Below are 20,982 nucleotides of genomic sequence, written 5' to 3' on the forward strand. Positions count from 1 at the left end.
CTCTTGACAGGCAAGGGTTGTCTGCGAGTGGGCATTTCTGGTAGTTCGGTGGACTCCTGAACCCATCGGAGGCGTCTCTGTTTAACCATGTAATAAAAGGTTTAAATCCTTGGGGGGCTCGGCCAGTCATTCATCCTTCAAGGATCGATGCAAAGTGCACCATTGACAAGGTACTGATAAACACCAGATAACGGCACCAACAATCTCTTTCGTGGTGAATGCGTGCTTCACAAATGGAGTGCTCGATTATGCTGTGTGTGCGGGTCCACTCAGCCGCTCATCCTTCTGAGGTCGATAAAATGAGTACCACTGGAATGGGTAACAATACATATCTGTTATTCGGCACCAAGATGCCTCTTTGGGGGTGAATGAGCGCTTTACAATGCATGTTATGTTTTAGGTAATGCCTGAAGATGTACAGTTGGAAAAACACCTCTTTTGATGCCAAACATGCGGCGCACGGGCGCAGCCGGGCCCTTTCCTTGAAGGGAAGCCAATGCAAACGGGAGCAGCACGGTCAGCTCTCCTCGTGCTCTAACCCTCGCTAATAAGGGGGCTACGCCCTCCGAGCGGGGGGGGGGCATCGTGGCCGAGGGTCCTATGGGTCAGCACGGAGTGTGCTGATCTCACCTGTGCCAGAGGACAAGAGCAGAGTAGGTTAGGTCTCTGCTGAGGAACAGAGTGTCTGAGACAAGGTTCTGGCCCTCCCACTGCCGGGGGTTTCTAGGAACGGACTGTGAGATCAGCAGGTGTTCTCAACATGACGCCCTACCCCACAGGCTTGGCCACCCAAGCCTCTGGAGGAAGGGGGCCTCGCTTCTCGAGGGATGTTGGTTATTTCAAGGTGCCGGACCAGGATCACAAAGGTTCTGTGGAATTCACTAATCTTTGCTAATTCGCAATACATTTTCTTGAGCTGTGTGCCTAGATTGGTTTTAAATGCTGATGGAAATGTATATGTTTCACAGAAACAAAAAGCCACACCGCAAGTCCGCAACAAGGAATTTGCACATTCCTAGGAAAACCAACATAATTTTTTTTATTTGTTTCTTTCTCTGGACACACTTTTTCCAACCATTGAAAAAGTTCACTTTTGCAATAGTAGGGACAGTATTACCTTTTCCCCCTTGTGAAGGACAAACTAAACAAGCATTGAAAATGCAATAGCTCTCCCCTTTAATTAAGTTAAACCCATTTGCTTTGCGAACGGTATTGTATAGCACAGCAAATGGCTTTTAACTTAATAAAAGGCGAGGCCTATTGCATTTTTAATGCTTGTTTTTAACTGCTTTAGTTAACAAGTATTTGCAGTGCAATATGTCTCGCATTTATGCGAGTTTGAGCTAATCACATTTCAAATGACATCAATGTGATGACCACACATTAGGTATGATCACAAGCAGGCAACATGATGCTATGGAATTACCGCCCCATATACCGAGACAGGAAAGTTACATATGCGTACATTGCAAGAACAAGCATTACCCCATGAAAGAGAGCTGTGGGAACAATAAGGCTGCACAAAGTCACCCACAGATTTCATTTACAGGAAAGAGAGTACAGGCAAGCCAGTAATGCCACAACCCCTGCTGTACATGGCTCTAGTGCAATTACACCTCCCAGCACACACCGCAAAAGAGTATCTTCTTGCTAAGGTGCAGGCAGATTGGTTTATTTCACAACTATCCGAAATGATCACAATGTACATTGCAGAATACACAATATACCAACAATATAGCCCCAAGCAGACTTTAAAGGTGATTATCTAAACAAAACCAAGCCTAACAGGTTCATTTAAAAATCTACACTTAGATTTTGGCGCCCATTCTCAAGATGGATTAAGGTGGGACCCTGTGTATCTAATGATGCTAAAGCAGCAGCCAATTTTCTGATAATTGAGATGATACTGAGGTGGGGCGTGGCAGAAGCATAACATGCCCCATTTTGTCAACGCAGCATTTCAACACATTTGCACCACCCTAGGAATAAAGCATAAACTGTCATCTCTTTATCACCCCAAAACTAATGGTATTGTGAAGTGTCTGAATGGCCTACTCAAGAATTAAACAAAACAAAGTATGTGCTACTCTGCTAAATAAATTGCTACACTGCCTACCACTGGCTTTTTATGCCATCAGAAATCAGCCAGGAATCGATCACCATTTACCACCACATCAAACAGTGACAAAATGTCCTATGCCCACCCCTTTAATAATAGCGTGGCAAAAGACAGATGCCCATAAGACAGTTGAGGTTTTAGGGGATGAAATTAGTGGTTGTTTGTCTGAGTTAATGAAGTTGTCAAGTTCTTCTCTAAACATTGGCAAAGGAGAAGACTGCCTCAGCCCAGCAGACCAGTCTGATACCTGTTGGCCAACAAGCTTATTTGCAAAGTTTTGTATGCAAATTAAAGGATCCCAGATCCGACTGCCCCTTCTCAGTGACAATGAGGACCCCCACTGCAGTAAAAGTGGGTGGCAGGACACCATGGATCCATTTGACAGATGTGTGACTGGACCCCGCCTTGCCTCAGACACTACCACAGACAGAAGGGAAACAAGAGGGGGAAAGAGAAACACTGGAGTAACACTATCTCCCTTCCACGTGCGAGTGGAGTAGTTTGTCGAATCTACAAGCGAACAGTGTTGTACTGCTGTTTCATTGTTATGCCTTGTTATGCTGGCTGCTACATTGCAATGGTATTTTACCTCATGTATGGGACTATGTAAAAAAGTCATACGCTTGGAGAGAGCAGTACCTGAACAGAAACATATACCCCATAGTATTTGTGTTGGCTTATTAAATGATATGTGGTATCAGCATATGACGGAGATAGGTACGCAGACTTCTAACACCTCTTGCTTTGTTTTTTCTTTTATTCCACACACCACCGACTCAGATAGCTTACAATTGTCCAAAGAGGTATCTCCAAATATTACCATGTGTTTGTGATATCTTTTCTTTTCGAGAATACGAACACAGATGTAACCAATGAGGGTCAAACTGTGGTAAATAAATAAATAATACCCTATTTTTGACTAGACATATATCATAACAGATAGCTCAATAAATAAGAGTCAAGATTCGAGGTAGTAGGAGTTTTGCAGGTTTAATACAGCATAAGGACAGGAACAGGACAACCTGCATAGGAATAGGATGACAGGGCCCAGCAGCTGCTGGGGCTGGGTCTGGGATGAGCGCGCTGGCTTTTAATAACAATACACGAGCATATATACATAACGCAAACACATAGCATTACATTGCAGTAGGCGTAGCAGTGGGTGGAGCAGAAGGCGTGACGCGTAGCAGTCGCGAAAGATAAGGGATAAAGAAGGTGTAACTCAGACATGTGATGCAAACGTAACAGAATATGTCATGAATGGGCGGAAACATAGGAGGGGGCTACCTAAGGAGCCGGGACCTCTAACCTGGTGGTGCGCGCAAACTGGCAATGACGTGTTACTAGGAGAAGTTGGGGGCTATGAACTCTGTGCTAGGAGCAGAGACTAAAGTCTGGAGGGTCGGAGCGACATGTACCTAAACCCTATCTAGTATCTGATGTTTAGGGAACATGTTGATATAAACTAGAAGTCATGAGGGGAAAAGCTAACTTGATTCTAAGACTGGACCATGCATTATTCTACATGTAGTGCGTGATGAAGAATATTAAATGACCATTAAATACAGTATTTCTCTTAACATGGAGCCGCATAGGCTAGACAATGACGGAAACTATTGATGCAGTTCAGTGGCTTAGGAATGCAGAGAAGGAGGACTAAACTGATAGCTGGAATCATAACATAGTCTTGGCAGACTCAGGGGCAGAGCCAGGCTGCACCGGGCACTGCGAGGCAGGAAGTAAGTGAAAGGTCGAGGATACAGGTGGGGGCTGTATCGCTCCTCAGCGAGGCTCAGGAGGCAGGAGCTGAATCTGATGTCCGGGCCCTGTTGAGGCCTGGAAACGGGGACTTTATAATGAAATAACGTGCACACTGAGAAACGTGGCAACGTAGCTTTACATAGGCCTGATATTCGTAGTATTCACGAGGACTGGAAACTGGCATACTAGAGGAGGACACAACTGTAATTGCGTCTTGAATCGGACATGGGGAATAACATATGCATATTGGTCATGCACACATAACATATGATGGATGACACGTAGTGACACAGAACATGACAAAATTTACTTTTCCACATTCCCTCCTTGTCACTACGTTTCCATCAGGAAACATCAATATTCATGATACCATCTATCATTTCATACAGTACCATTTGTTCATCTCTAATTGTCTTGGAACGGGATTTAGAACGGGGCTTGGGACTAGGAATACAAGAGGTAGCACACATGCCGCAAATCGCAGGGCCACATTGTATACAGAGGCAGCAGCTGAATATGATCGCTACTGCGATACCTAGAAAGGACAGGACTTTCCATCCCCATGCGGAAATTATATTCCAGAACCAACCGGACCATGTCCAGGTGCCTGGATCTTGGTGTAATAGATGGGCAATTTTGTGAAGTCTGGTTATAGCTGAATAAACAGACGGCGCGTTATTTGGAATGAAAATGCAGCAACTAGATCCGATAAGTCTACAGGCCCCGCCCCTATCGGCCAATATGACGTCAAGGACGAGACGATTCTGGAGCACAACAATTCTCATAAAGGATTGCTCTTCGGTTAAGTTACCTAGAGCGGAGGCAGTCTCATCTACTACAGCTTCAAGGGTTCTTGTTAACCTACGGATTAGCTTACTGTTTACAACTGTACCTAAATAAGGGAACACACCTTTATCAATATCAATGAATTGCTCTGCAGCAGTTTCAGTATAATCGACAATCGGGAGGTTTCTCTTGTGTCTGGTATGTACTAGGAAGGAATTCCTATGGTAGTCAGGTGGGGCTAGAAAAACAGGTGGCAGTAGGAAGGCAATGTAACAGGTTCCCTCCCAATCGAGGGGCAGACGAACATATGCAGTTTGACCACAAACAAAATAAGAATGACGTGAAGCTTTAAAAATAGATTTCCCACTGTCACTATACTGGATAATAGTAGTACAATCACTATGTCCTACGTGTACAGAACCATAATTACGGACACATAATTCGCCTTTGACTGGTAGTACTGAAATAGCAGGTGAGTCTGGAGTAGTATCAGACTGAACATTCAGGACCATGAAATTCGAAGAATAATTACCTAAATTGTACACTTCATTTTCTAGATCTAAACCTGTTCTGTGGGGGAAACCTTGCTTGTCTGGGAAACATGTGCTGTTAAGAAAAGACATATCTGTTAAGGATGACGTTAACGTGGACCATGCTCCACACGAACCATTATGTGAAAAAGGATAAGGAAAGAGTGGCAGAACTCCCTTTGACGTCTGAAAAGGGGGGAGTCGACCACACACCCAACAATTAGTGGCATTGCTGGTCTGGTGTGAATAATGTAACATGCGGATAAATGTATTGTTACGCATCGCGAGGCGGTATGAATATTCGTGAGGAGGCAGATCACTAAACGTGTGCTCTACTGTAACATTAGAATGCTTATTTACATGAGGAACTGGAAAACACAGGAAAAATGCGTAACTAGTGCAGGAAATCATTATGCTGATGAATAATATGAAACTTAGAAAAACGATACATCGAATTGAGTTTTGACTGACTCTCTCACTATGGGGGTCTATTTTATACATGTCAGAAACAGGCTAACCGTTTCACCTAGGGGAGGACTTATACAATCAAACTGACTGACTTATTTTACTAGACCGGAGTTTTTGCTTATACTCCTGCTGCGGAGTTTCCTCTACCAAGGGAGGGGTTGTATCAATGTCATTTGCGGGACAGTCCTTAGGAACAATGTTTTGACAAGTCTTGATATCCTGGGAAATGTTTTTAGAGACCGGCTTTAATCCGTAGAATTTCTTGACGTGCGAAAGGTGCACCCAGCCGCGGCGTCCTTCCAATTTCACGGCTGTACGGGTGGTGAGGAGGACCTGACGGGGCTCCTTCCAACGTGGCTCCAGCGGACTTGATCTGTCAAAGTTCCGGACGAGCACCATCGAACCTGGAACGATTTCATGCGGTGCCACCTCGGTATTGTCTGGAAATGCGGCGGCAACCTGTGAACGACATGAGTTGAGGGCAGACATCAAGGAAGCTAGGTAATCTGTCAGCATATTACATGAAACATCGGTAATACTTCGGGGTCTAGGAGTACCCCACATGTTAGGGGGGCGGCCGAATACGACCTCATACGGGGACAGACCTGATCTGGAATGTGCGACCATGCGCATATAAAATAAAGCAACTGGCAGAGCTACTAGCCAGTCCACACCCTTATCTTTACATATTTTAGCAATTCGGATTTTCAGAGTCTGATTATGTCTCTCGACTAGACCGGCTGCTTCAGGATGGCGTACACAATGAAACTTCCACTGGTACCCTAACAACAGGGAAACGTGCTTCATCAACTCAGATGAGAATGGCTGACCGTTATCAGAATATACGACTCTAGGGAGTCCATATCGAGGGAAAAATTCACGAACCAACTGCTTGGCAGTGGTCGCGGCTGTGTAATCTGGGACTGGATATGCTTCTGTCCATCTGGACAAAGCGCATACAACTACAAGGACATACTTGAAACCTCGACATCGCTCCATCTGAATATAATCCATCTGGAGGACTTCAAAAGGGTGGTCAGGAGGCTGGAATCCCCCTTGTTCCACCGGGACACTTTTACCTGGATTAAACTGACAACATATCATACAGGTACGGACTTTCTGCTTGGCTGCAGCTCGTAAATGCTTGTTGAACCAAATGTTCTGGATACTGTCTAACATTGCTTTTTCTCCTAAATGTGCTGGACTATGTGCGGTATTAATGATGACTTGAACCATAGAGTCGGGGAGAAACCATGCGGTCCTACCCTTCGTCACCCATCCTTGATCTGTCTGGACCCCTCCTTGTTCAGACCATTTCTTGATTTCATCGGGAGTAGCATGTAACTGGATATCTATGACATCTTGAGTAGGGTCCTTAACTGTCATACATGTAGTCGGATCTGGAGTGTGTGTCTGTGTCGGATTAACTTGAATGTCTAGAGTCTGTGCTGTAAGATTGGCTGTGCGATCTGCTAGATCATTACCTTGGGAAATAATGTCAGTAACTTTCGTATGTGCTTTGCATTTCATGATAGCAATGGATGTCGGTAAATGTATGGCATCTAACAGAACTTGAATAAGGAGACCATGCTGAATCTTGGTTCCATGAGAAGTCATGAAACCTCTCTCCTGCCAGAGCACTCCAAAATCGTGTACAACTCCGAATGCGTAGCGTGAATCTGTGTAAACATTAACTTTCAGGTTCTTGGCGTGTATACAGGCTTGTGTCAGAGCAACTAGCTCTGCTGCTTGAGCGGACAGGGTATCAATACGGTGTGTCTCAATAACTTCGGTGTCAGTAGTCACTGCATACGCGGCGACTAAATCTCCTGTACTAGTTCTCATACATGAACCATCCACATAAAGTGTCAGGTCGGGATCTAGTAACGGAATGTCTGTCAGGTCTTGTCTTGGCTTTGTCGTAATGTTAACTACTTCCACGCAATCATGTGTGGCAGAATTTGAACTAACTGATGGTAACAGTGTAGCAGGATTCAGGATGTTGCAGCGTCTAATATCTATGTGTGGCTGGAACAGTGTCAATTCATAACCTGTTAAACGTGCAATTGTCAAGTGCTGTGTTTGTGTTCGGTTTAAAAGAACTTCCACGGAGTGTGGGACTTGTACTGTCAAGGAGTGTCCTAAAACTATGGAATCACTTTGTCTGATAGCTAGTGCTGTGGCTGCAACTGACTTGAGGCACGCAGGCAAAGCCTGGGCGACTGGATCTAGTGTGCTAGAAAAATAAGCACAGGGCTTGTATTGTCCTGCTTGATCTTGTGTGAGAACAGATAATGCTGTACCTTCGCGTTCAGTAACGAAAAGTGTAAAAGGCTTACTGTAGTTCGGTGTAGCTAGAACTGGAGCTTGGCATAAAGCTTTCTTTAACTCGTTGAAACTAAGTGTATGTTCAGATGTCCAAGGGAGAACAGTCGATACGGCTGCCTCCTGTGTCGTTAACTGTATCAGTGGTTTGGCTAGAAATGCATACTGGGGAATCCATTGTCTGCAGTAAGAAGTAAGGCCGATAAAGGCACGTACCTCCTTCTGGGTTCTGGGCTGGGGAAGACTCGCTATCAACTGGATACGGTCTGGTGTCAACTGCCTACCCCTCTTGGACAGTAAGTGTCCTAAGTAGACCACTTGCTGGACACAGAATTGAAGCTTCGAAGGGGACACCTTGTGCCCCATCTCGGCTAGGAAATACAGAACCGTCAGTGACGCTCGCTCGCAGTCACGTTCAGAACGGGCTGTGATCAGTAGATCATCGACATACTGGAGCAGGGCAGTGTCAGTTGGCATGTGAATATTGTCTAGTTGTCTCTTGAGTGCTTGACTATAAATACTAGGACTTTCTGTGAAACCTTGAGGAGCTCGTGTAAACATATAGCTCCTTCCATTTAAACAGAATCCGAAAAGAAACTGGCTGTCTGGATGAATCGGAACACTAAAAAATGCGTTCTTGAGGTCTATGACAGTGAAGAACATGGCTTCGGAATCAATGGCTGTCAATAGGGAAGAGATATCTGGGACAACTGGGTACTGCGGAATAATACATTTGTTAAGTTCCCGTAAATCAATCACTAATCGATATACTGGGGGTGCATTTGGATCAGTACGTTTCATAACTGGAATGATCGGAGAATTACATACGTTGGAGTCAGTTTCTACAACTACTCCTTGAGCCATGAGCTCGTCTATAATTTTGGATAAGGCTGCTACAGCCTCAGGTGGCAATCTATACTGCCTGATTCGTGGTAACACTACACCTGGTTTCAGGGTCACACGATGGGGTGTGATTTGCATGTAACCTACATCAGTTGGACCTTGCGCCCATAAATGCTGCGGAACTTTAGACAGTCTTCAATCAAAATCTCGTAATACATAGTGACCCTTAAAGTCACGTAGGAACAATCGTATTCCCTCTGGGGAACAACATATAACGGCACCTAACTCTTTCAGTGTTTTAATGCCTAATAGATTTTCTGGACATGACTTAGTGAGTAACAGATCAGTAGTGCGGGACAATGGACCTACTTCTAGAGTAACTGGCTTTGAAATCTCATTAACGATAGGCTTTCCTGAAAATCCAAGGGAAACATTTCTTGAGCCTGAGAGCGGAGCCCCTGGAACTTCGGCATGACTAATTGTGGTCCTACTTGCCCCTGTATCAATCAAAAACTTTCTGTCTTTCCCTAATACTTGACTGTGAACATAGGGACCTTCTTGATCTACAGGTATCTCGATGAGAGGCAAGCCTACCTCCCTCTCTAGGCTGTTTCATGAATATGGCTGGTACTCTGGATACTCAGACTGTGCATACTGGTACATCTGCGATGTAACATGCTGTGTTGCAGCAATAGGCTGCGGTGCTGTAACTGTCTGTGGTGCATTCTGTGGCTGAGGAGTCTGTGAAACTTGTTCTTGTCTAGACGGACGTGGTCTTTCTTTAGTCTTACCAGTAGCTATGTTGTGTTTCAGAACTGCACACTCATTTATAAAATGACCTGGCTGTTTACAATAATTGCAGTTCCCTTTAACGGGAGCTGCAGGATGACTGGCTTGATTCTGACCCCTCTTCTGACTGTCTTGAGGAACGGATTGTGCAACTAGCACTTTCATTTTCGTGTCTTTCATACGTTTTCTCTCGTGTTCTTGTTCTTCCCTGATTCTATTCTGGTGGTACTGGAGCATCTGGAGCATCTGGGACGGAGTATTTGCTTGCCAGGTGCTTTCGACTTTCAGAACTCGGTTTTTAATTGGTGGACTTGAATTCTCGACTAATTTAGTAACGAAAAGGTGAGGGTATGACTCACTACTTGTCTTGAGACCACTGTTGATACTAAAGCACTTTTCAAACCTAGAATAAAAATCACTAATATCTTCATCTTGTTTCTGTTTACAGGCTGAGATTGCATCCCAGTCTTCTTTTCTCGTTGTTAATAATCTGGGTAAAACTTGAATTAATAATTCTGGTAATTCTTTACATTTCTCTCCAAGACCAGTACCTGGTACACGTATCTTATCTTCTGCTTCTAGGACTGCCCAATCTATCTTTTTCTCTCCCACCTCCCATTCTTTTTCCTTTAGCTTTTCATACACCCCTGCGGGTAGCAGAACCTTTAACATTTTAATGATATCTGGGTAAGTGTATTCTCCCATACGGAGCATGTCTTTTAATTCTCTATGGAACCCTGCTGGATCTTTGTCATGACAGGGAATTAATTTCTTCATTTCGAGGAGTTCCATTTTTGTGATTGGAGTATATACAAACACTCGTTGCATTTCGCCACCCGCTCCTCTGACTGGGTGGACTTCTCGTAACGGATTCTGTCTGTCTATGTAGAATGATTTACTTTCTGGGGGTGAGACATGAACAAAATGCGGGTTCAAGAATGTTCTATATTTGTGACGCTGTTCTAGAATGACACTAATTAAATCGGTACCTAGACCTCTCCATCTATACTGGAGTAACTCGTTCAAGATATCATGTAACGGGCCTGGATCAGAATGTTGACCCTCATACAGAGTAATGAGGTGCTGAATCATATACATACCCACCAGTCGCTGCTCGGCTGGGGGCATTTTCAGAAACATTTGTGCCACTATTTCGTCTGGAAAAGTGGTAGAATCAGTAATCCATCGGACTGCTGATCGGGCTAGTTCCTGTTCATGCATAGTACTTAACTCACTGTAACCGATTCGTGATTTCAGAATGTGATCGGTAGCTTGAAATACTTGTTCTAGGGAACCTTGTTCTGGTGCTGGATGATGGAAAGTTGGCTTGTGTTCTGGACGTAAATGGCGATCTGGAAATCTAGATTTTCCTACATACGCTATTCTGGCAGTATTCTCATCGTCTTCCTCTTCAGGATCAGAGGTACTTTCTTTCTCGCTTACTTGTGCTGCTTTACGTTGTTCGTGTATCTTTATTATTTCTCTACGGATTTTCTTGTACATACTTTCCATGGCACCAATGGTATTGTGCTTTCCTTCGGCTATATTATCACTCCACTTTGTTAGAGTTTTCATTTCTTCCGGGTCTTTAGACGGGTAATCCTGTTCTCTTATTAGACAGTTAATTAAGAACTTTAATATCATGCGCTGAATCTCGGCTTTCCTTTGAGACATGGCATCACTAATACTTTGTGGGTCATCCCCTGTACGGATGAACCGATATATCCTGTCTAGATCTTCTTTCATATTCCGCAGGGTGACTAGATACTCGGTCACTCTCCTTACGCGTACGGAATATAAAACCATATTAAACTCGCCTGGGACTGGGTCATAGACACATTCGCCAAGGGTTTGCCGGATCTCTGCAACAGACTTATTACTCTTGGGAGTACGCTGTGATGCTTGAGCATGTAATTCAAGTGCTGATAAACGCTTGTATGGCGGCGGGGTTTGAGGAAGACCTCCTCCTGCGGCCCCTAAACTAGAATCATCAACTGATGCTTTCCGTCCTGGCAGGGTCGGTAATTGTAACGTGGGCTGGACTTGTATGGCGGACTGACCCGGGGGGGCTGTTAAGGGCACCCCGGTATCTGGGGGAGCAGGAATTACCTGGTTTACAGGGACTGGCGGAGTGCGAACAGGGTTTGCATATTCGGGGACTGTGTCGTCCAGATAGGACGAAATAAAAATATCAGCTGCGGTCGGTTTGTGACGTAGCTTGGTCGGAACTAATGGTGGCGGGAAATTACTGGATGCCTCCGGGGTCGCTTTTGGCAAGCCCTCAGCAAGAAGAGGATACATACCCTTAATGAGGGCATTCCTCTGTCTGTCTAATTGCTCAGTTCTAACTCGTTCACCTATCTCGATTAATTCTCTTTCTTGGGCTCGTTCTTGGGATTCTCTACTTAGTTCTGACTTTCTGATTTCTTTTTCGGTTCTTTTATGAGCTTCTTTGCGCCATAACTCGATGGCATCTTTCTGTGATTGCCTGGCTTTCTTTTTCCATAATGCTTCCTCTACTCGCATGATGCATTCGGCATCCCATGTACCCGATACGGGCCATCTATACTTTTCTTCTAACTGTTTGGTATACTCTACCCATAAATCTAGATACAATATGGCACTTATGCCATGCTTCTGATACATAAAGTGACCTGGACTGTCCCTAGGCGGGACGGGAACTGCTGCTTCCAGCAGACCCTTTCTAGTCTTTAACTGACGTAACTTGGAAAATATAGGCATGACTGAACTGTAATCTAGACACAATACAATACACAATAAACACGATACTTATTTCCCATTCATACCACGACATTAGAATACATGAAAAACATTTAAAATAACAGTTCGGACAGAATACTACCTGGAAATACTGAGAACAGAACACATGAATTTTCTCGAGAACAGAAACTGACTAGAACAGAAACTAGATGCACTGCTGAAACAGTACGAAACTTACCGGTCTCTTAAAGAGACACGTCAGGACCCGTATCCACCGAAGTGAACACTTCGTTTGTGGGACTGTGTACCACCAACCCACAGACCAGAGTCAATTAAATTGACCCTGTCTAGATACCACCCCAGTAACGGTACTCACTGGGCAGCAAGAACGGAAGGCCTCGGACTGGACTGGACTGCTACGACGACGAACTTCGGACTTCAGTTACGGGTGGACCTCCGGATACCTCGGACCTTGGACTCTTGGCTTGGGCTCTGGTCGGGACTCGCCGCGTTCCTCCACCGTCTCGTCTGGATGCTGGACCGCCTCCTCCGTCTCCTCCGTGGGCCTGAGGGATACTTGAGCAGAAATATCTGCCACTGCGCAGAAGAGTTCCGTCACGACTGCAGAGGGTCAGGGGGTCGGCGTGGCTTCACCGACGCGTGGGGAAAGGGCAAGTCCCTATTCGGGCGCCATTATGTGGTAAATAAATAAATAATACCCTATTTTTGACTAGACATATATCATAACAGATAGCTCAATAAATAAGAGTCAAGATTCGAGGTAGTAGGAGTTTTGCAGGTTTAATACAGCATAAGGACAGGAACAGGACAACCTGCATAGGAATAGGATGACAGGGCCCAGCAGCTGCTGGGGCTGGGTCTGGGATGAGCGCGCTGGCTTTTAATAACAATACACGAGCATATATACATAACGCAAACACATAGCATTACATTGCAGTAGGCGTAGCAGTGGGTGGAGCAGAAGGCGTGACGCGTAGCAGTCGCGAAAGATAAGGGATAAAGAAGGTGTAACTCAGACATGTGATGCAAACGTAACAGAATATGTCATGAATGGGCGGAAACATAGGAGGGGGCTACCTAAGGAGCCGGGACCTCTAACCTGGTGGTGCGCGCAAACTGGCAATGACGTGTTACTAGGAGAAGTTGGGGGCTATGAACTCTGTGCTAGGAGCAGAGACTAAAGTCTGGAGGGTCGGAGCGACATGTACCTAAACCCTATCTAGTATCTGATGTTTAGGGAACATGTTGATATAAACTAGAAGTCATGAGGGGAAAAGCTAACTTGATTCTAAGACTGGACCATGCATTATTCTACATGTAGTGCGTGATGAAGAATATTAAATGACCATTAAATACAGTATTTCTCTTAACATGGAGCCGCATAGGCTAGACAATGACGGAAACTATTGATGCAGTTCAGTGGCTTAGGAATGCAGAGAAGGAGGACTAAACTGATAGCTGGAATCATAACATAGTCTTGGCAGACTCAGGGGCAGAGCCAGGCTGCACCGGGCACTGCGAGGCAGGAAGTAAGTGAAAGGTCGAGGATACAGGTGGGGGCTGTATCGCTCCTCAGCGAGGCTCAGGAGGCAGGAGCTGAATCTGATGTCCGGGCCCTGTTGAGGCCTGGAAACGGGGACTTTATAATGAAATAACGTGCACACTGAGAAACGTGGCAACGTAGCTTTACATAGGCCTGATATTCGTAGTATTCACGAGGACTGGAAACTGGCATACTAGAGGAGGACACAACTGTAATTGCGTCTTGAATCGGACATGGGGAATAACATATGCATATTGGTCATGCACACATAACATATGATGGATGACACGTAGTGACACAGAACATGACAAAATTTACTTTTCCACAAAACAGGGACCATTCCGAGTAAACACCATGCAATATGAGAAAGAGCTAGCAGATGCAATAAACGTCCTAACATACCGCAAAGAGCTAGTAGTGAATGTGGGTGCAATGGCCATACAGGGATTATGAGGTACAAGGATGAAACTTGTAGAGCTAAAATATTGCATCAGGGATTTTAAGGGGTATTCCAACATATGCGTTTCTGCTAGAATTACTGTGCCATACCCCAGCCTTACAATTGTCAAGAAAGGCCATATTTCAGAGTAGATGGACCAGTATACATTTCTTGGTCATTGGCCCCATGGTGCTACATTTGGGTGCGGGGCCCTTTCTTTATGCAAAGGGAAACCAGACTGTAAATAGCACACAACAGAAGTATCAGGCCGTGTGGGATGAGAACATATCTAGGCTAACTTGGGTAGAAACATGTACAACTCTTCGAGCAAGTACGAAAACCTGTTGTTTCTCTTTGTGTTTCAGGGGAAATATAACAATCCCAGTGGGAAACATTATCAATTGTGTTGTTCCAAGATATAATGCTGACATGCAAGGAGGCACCACCAGCATAATGGATTACTACTGGAACTGTGGTGAGTGCCCGTATACGTAACTTCCTTCAGGTTGGAAAGGTCTCTGTTCTTTGGTCACTGCACACCCCCTCCCTGGTAAATCCAGGAGTGGACATCTCACAACTACATGAGCATCCCATAAGCCGTCCAAGGAACTGGCTGCACCATCATCGCAAGAAGAGAGCTGCAGAGTATTTTGGTACTACATCCTGGGAGGACAATCTGCAAGAGTACAGGCTGTTCACATATACACAGCTCTTCTTCAGTAGCATCCTTCCATTTGTTCAAGCAAAACAACTGCACATAGGCTTCAGATTACCCACTGGGAGTTCATGACGGCGATCAACGCCACTGAGGATGGCTTTAACATGATCAAACAAAAGTTGTGAGCTACGAGAATAAGTCTTATGCAGCATATATATGTGTTGGGCTTAATGACGACCATGGAGGGGGGTAGTATGTGCCAAGGACAAACTGCTTGCTGCACGTATATTCCAGCCAATGATGCAGATAATGGAACATTGTCAGAGGCCATACAAACTTTGCATACCTTGCAAAAGAAGATGGCGGATGAGGGGGGTGTGCCCCTTGCGAATGGTTTTCAGGGTAGTTCACTTGGGTACCATCCTTGACGTCAGGACTATTAAAGGCATTGTTGCCTGCTCTTGTAATATTGCTATTGATGTTCTGTGTCTTCCAGATAGTGATAGGATGTTGAAAATGGGTTAGTCAGAAGTTGGGAGGGATGTTCACTAGGAGATTGGTCAATAAAATGCAGGACGTTGAGGATAAAATAATGACTCCAAGCAAAAGGGAAGGTGAGGAAACAGCTGAAATTTCAACTAAAGGGGATAATGTTACAATGAGTGTAGAAATGGGAGAAGGCCGACTCATATCAATGCAAGCATCAGTAGAAAGACGTGTATAGATGTATGTGTCAAAGGAAAAATATTGGCCTAAGCTGTCTACAATAGCAGAATAAAAAGCACAAATGGAGTAAGGACCTGGGTGTGGGGTGGGGGGAGAAGACAAGCTTTAATAGAATAGAGAAATACAATTAGACACAGCAGAAATTAAAAGTAACAGACCCACATTGCAAGAACACATCTCTTAGAAAATATATACAGATAAAGCAGTACAGAGGCGCAAGAAAAGTGAGAGGTTAGGGCTTGCCGAGCAGTAGAAGTATATGGAGTAGAGGATTGCTAGGTTTCAAAGCACGAGACAAGTCAAGGACACCGGTAGTGCAGCTGTGAAATGAAAATGTGTCAGTAACACGTGTACAAGTCGCATTCCATAAATGTGTGGTGAGATGTTTTTGCAGAAAGTATTACCTTTTGGTATTAACAGGTAATGTGCTGGAGCAAATATGTGATTTAATTTGCAAATATATGACAGATTTGCAATTTAAAAGTTATAAAAGAAACTGTCTGCCACATTGTAAGTTGACGTTCAGATTCCAGTTCCACAGAGCTGATTGACCTTCTGCGTGCATTTTATAAACGTTATACTATATTGCAAACAGAAGTTGCATTGTCTTTTCTTTCGTCCGTCAACAGTCTGCTGAGCAGTTTTTACTGCTGCTTTCCCAGATATTTAAAAAAACAAAACCTGCAGCAAACTCAAATCTATGCAATTTCCCTTACCTTGACAAACATGTATACAGCGTGTCTTTGCAAGATCAAAACTGACCCAATTTGCAAACATGATCCACTTAGGAATCTAGTTTAGTGATGGGGGCTACTTTTATTTTAGTGCCTGATCCTATTTTCTGTCCTAGTCCGACCCTGAGTGCTATGTCTGGCATGCTTTAATTCCTGAGACATGGCCCAAGGATTTGAGTCATAGTTTGTGAAAGGCACACAAAGTCCATTGAACTGAAAGATCTTCAGCCCCTCCTGTGTGTGTTAGTCCGGGCCGCTGCCCGCTGCAGCTTCTGGGACACACACAATTCTCTCGCTGATGCGTCAGGGCTGCCCTGGAGATGGGGGCCTCAATGAAAGGCTTATATAAAATATATTTCCTAGGTCGTCCAGAAATAGAAGTGCATATAAAAACTATAATTACTCTCATCATGAGTTCAATGTTGATAAAGCCAGAGACTGGCTAAAAAACAAACAAAATATTCTGCAACTATTTTGTTGGTCTAATATAATGGACACACCTTAAGTGAAAAATAAATGTTGAAATATTCTGAGGGGAAATCCTTTTTTATGCTATGAAAGCTCAGTTGGTTAATGTCATCACCGTAAATATGTGTGTATAACCAGGCAGTCCCACAACTGAATCCTGGTCTAGGAACCAATTGAATAGCGACATGTATTTATAATGCTTCAAGGTCCCAGCCTGCGACAGAAGCATTGACAATATGCAAGTTATTATTTTTAAATTGCATTACACACAGAATTAAAAAGATGCTCCAAAATGTGAAAAGAGATTAATGGACAGATTTACTAACTTTTTTTTAACACAGAGCAACAACCAAAATTGATCCACCATGTTGCGTGAAAGGGTGAGAGGAGAACATCTCTGTATCTACTAAGATATGGCTATCGGTGGCATATCTCATAAGATATGGCACTTTTTTCCTCTCCCTGTGCTGACAAACTTTAAGCTGTGTATAATACCACAAAGACAACTCTCTACGCCCACGGGGACCAGGGTCAAAACACATTATATGAATAGAGTCTACCGTGGGGTTCTTTTGTGTCATGCTGAATCCCTCTTGCATGAATCAGGCGAAGGCCACATTAATTGTATTATTAAGGCAGCCTAATGGTAAATACATACTTGGGTTGCATAAAACAGACAATGATACTGGAAAAGTGTATGTTGCTGTTATGTATTCTCTTCAAATACAAATGCAAATTACAGTGTGACTCACACAAAGTGCAAACAACACAGTGCTCAGGTGTTTGCATAAGCATTAAAATATATGAAAAAGATACTATAAATGTTTCTAGGTTCTTAAGCCAAATTGTTCAAATATACATCTGCTTACAACATAGCACAATGAGGATTACTAATATTTAGGGCTCCTGGTTTTATGGTATTTATTTTTTTAACATTTCCATCTGTATTTATCCATGTTTATTTTTGGGCCATTTTATCTGTACTTATCCATATTTATTTGGTGTTTTGTGTATAAAGTTGAAAAACTACATTTCCATATTTATTTAACTGATAGACGTGCACTGATACTTTGATGGCTGTCGTGTTTTAGCTATTTAAGTTTTCAAATTTTACAGAACAATCCATCCACTGGTAAATACTAGCATTATACCATAAATGTATTATATTGACATATGCCCTTATTTAACCCCTTTCGCGCTGCGCGAATATTCCCGCTGTGCGGGCGAAATATAGAATGGGCAGGGTTCGGATGGCCCTCGGCCATCCTCCGCACATGCCCACCGTGACGTTGGACGGCCAGGCGCCGTCCGCAGCATGAATAGGGTTAAAGAAACTTCATCCTGTTTTTTTTATTTCCCATGCTCTCCATCTGCTCAGCTGCTGGCCTATAATTCATGAAAGACAGCACGAAAAATGACTTAAAAGACGCACAATTTTCTGTATTTATCCACTTTTAAAAATAAATGCAGACAGAAAACACATTGTTTTCTGTCTGTACTTATCTGTAAAACCGAAAACAGGGAGCCTTACAAATAATCAATGAACCTAAAGAGATGTATGTTGATGTTTCAACCCCTTGTGAGTGTAAAGGTCTCCTCAGGACAAAATCATCTGGCTCAGTATTAATAATATATCAGTGTGGGGTACGTGCAAACTAACAATATCACTGTGTATCCATTGCACAACCCTCGGACAATCTGTCAAACAGAGTGACCTTAGCATCTGTGGAAGAGTAAATCTCCTTCTCCAAAGAAATTTCAACTCAGTGCCAAATAAGTCCGCCATCCAATCTGGACTGTAGAAATTCTTAGAACCTCCAGAATGCTAGAACCCACATCCAGTTGTGGTCCGATCTTGATTTGCATTCACTAAAGCTGTCAATGCTAGTGCTTAAGACAACATTCAATCTGGTATTATTATGGAATTTCCGTTGTTTGGTACCACGATGGTCTAAAACCATCTCTGGAGCCTGCTGATATCCTTGTGCAGCCTAATGCTCTTGTACAGTTCTGTACATAATGACGTTTGACAAACACCCTAACTTATGGGTGAGCTCAGAGTATTCCTGATTAGATCAAGGAGACACTCCTCTATAGTCACACATTCATCAATACGATATGCCTTCAGAAACACCTACTATTGCCTTGTGTGCACACCCTCTGAACCAGTAGTCATAAAGTAAAGAAAGATACAAGTGCATTAGACCTCATGATCACTGCATGGAATGAATGCAGGTAGGAAGGGAGCATAGGAGCCCTGAAGAAGGCCATAGACCTGCATGGGCTTTTAAAATGGCTGTAACATGTTGGCATAGTTGAACGGCTAGATGAGTTCTTGAATCTCATTGTATGCCTGGCGTAATATCTTTCATCCATAACTATTTATTTTTCTTTTGCAGTGACCTCTTTGCAGGACATTGCCCTTCAGCTGTATATTCTTTGTGTTCTGGAGCTTGAAGGACTGTTTGTATCCTTTCCAGGCTAGAACGCCAGTTGTTGCAACATTATTCCGATGTGACAACTTTTCACCAGTTCTATGGGCCTGGTGGCTTCCTCAATGTGCGTAGCTCAGTCATCTCATATGAGAACAGCTCAATGTGGGGTTCTTACCTAACTATTTGTTTAAACATTTAGAATAGTGCAGATTCCCAGCAGAGTAATTAAGAGGTGGTAAGATTGCAAACTGGTTGGCACTCACTTATTCAATCTCAGGAGGAATGGAATAGGTATTTGGTACCAAAACTGATGCATGCCAGTCACACATCCTGAAATTGAGTGCATTAACCCACCAAGCGCATTGTTCTGAGATGTACCTCTGCGCCTGCTCAAAAAAGCATATGCTGCAATGTACCAGTGAGCAAACTGAAAATGTACCTTTGCTCAACAGTCAGACTGGAGCGCGTTTCGAGGATGGAATTCAAAATTAATTAACTCGTCATTTCTGTAAAGGCTGCTTTTTGGTAGTCTCACTCATTCCCTAATCACTCTCGTCAGAAGGCTATAAATATTGTCAAAACCTCCAAAACATATTTGCTATAATCATATTCGGTTTGATCAATACATTTAAAATGCACAATGTACCATTCAGTTTTCTTGTACAGGCTCTGAGGATAGCTCCGCCCCATTGTTTGAAGTGCTAGCCCCGCCTACTACCCCCCCCCCCCCCCCCCCCCCCCCCCCGAAGTTCAGGTCTAGTTGCATCCCTGGTTTGTATAATGTTTTTACAGAAAGGGAACAACTAACAAGTGAGCGTTACAGGAGACGGGGTGGAAGTGTCTCGTGAGGCGCAGTGCCAGTTTACTTTCCTTATTAAACTACTGTGCTGATGCAGCTGTAGAGGGAAGCAGGGAGAGGTTTGGCACCGAGGCTTCCGTGTTGTTTGTGCCGAGAGCTGCTACTTCTGCGCTGAGTTGGAGGCACGTCTGCCGTGTTGGTGCTGCCTGCTGCCGTGAAACGTGAACCCCAGCATCCTCTGCTCGCCGTCCAAGATGTGGCGCTGGCTGGGCTTCCCGCTGCTGCTGCTGCTCCTCTGCTGGTGCCTGGGCCCGATGTGCACCACGCTGGTGCTGGCGGTGCCCGCCCTGGCTTGGCTGGCCCTGGGCGGCCGGCGCGGGACGGAGCCCCCCGTTGACCCCCGGGGCCGCGCGGTCTTCATCACGGGCTGTGACTCCGGCTTTGGGAACCTGCTCGCGCGCCGGCTGCACGGGATGGGCTTCTGCGTGTTCGCGGCCTGCCTCTTCCCCGAGGGCCCGGGGGCGCTGGAGCTGCGGAGCGCCACCGAGGAGGCGCGCGGAGCCGGGGAGCTGCATCTGGTCAAGCTCGACGTGTCCAGCGACGGCGACGTCACCCAGGCCGAGCAGCTCGTGCACAGCCGCCTGCCCGAGAAAGGTGAGCGCGCGACGTGTGCCTCGACATGTGGGTGGCGCTATAATCTGCCTTCCCCGGACTGGGTGCAGTGCTTTAAATGGGCCGGTGCGGAGTACCGGCACTTTTCAATTTTGAGAGGGAGGGAGAGTACCCGCACTTCTGAAGAGAAATGCAATACTTTTCA

The 20,982-nt window shown here is 44.6% G+C and overlaps 1 protein-coding gene and 1 pseudogene across 1 annotated transcript in view; both read left to right on the plus strand.

Annotated features, from left to right (window-relative positions):
• The window catches only part of LOC144762835 (uncharacterized), a 45,578-nt pseudogene extending 29,349 nt beyond the window's left edge, over positions 1–16,229 (plus strand).
• Positions 16,230–20,101: 3,872 nt separating this feature from the next.
• LOC144763693 (D-beta-hydroxybutyrate dehydrogenase, mitochondrial-like) overlaps positions 20,102–20,982 on the plus strand; it is a 177,358-nt gene continuing 176,477 nt past the window's right edge. The window contains exon 1 of the mRNA XM_078649529.1: positions 20,102–20,819. Coding sequence (XP_078505655.1) covers positions 20,420–20,819 — 400 coding nt within the window. The 5' untranslated portion in view covers positions 20,102–20,419. The remainder of the gene's footprint in view (positions 20,820–20,982) is intronic.

Source organism: Lissotriton helveticus, chromosome 6 (assembly GCF_964261635.1).
Source record: "Lissotriton helveticus chromosome 6, aLisHel1.1, whole genome shotgun sequence".
Taxonomy (NCBI): Eukaryota; Metazoa; Chordata; class Amphibia; order Caudata; family Salamandridae; genus Lissotriton; species Lissotriton helveticus.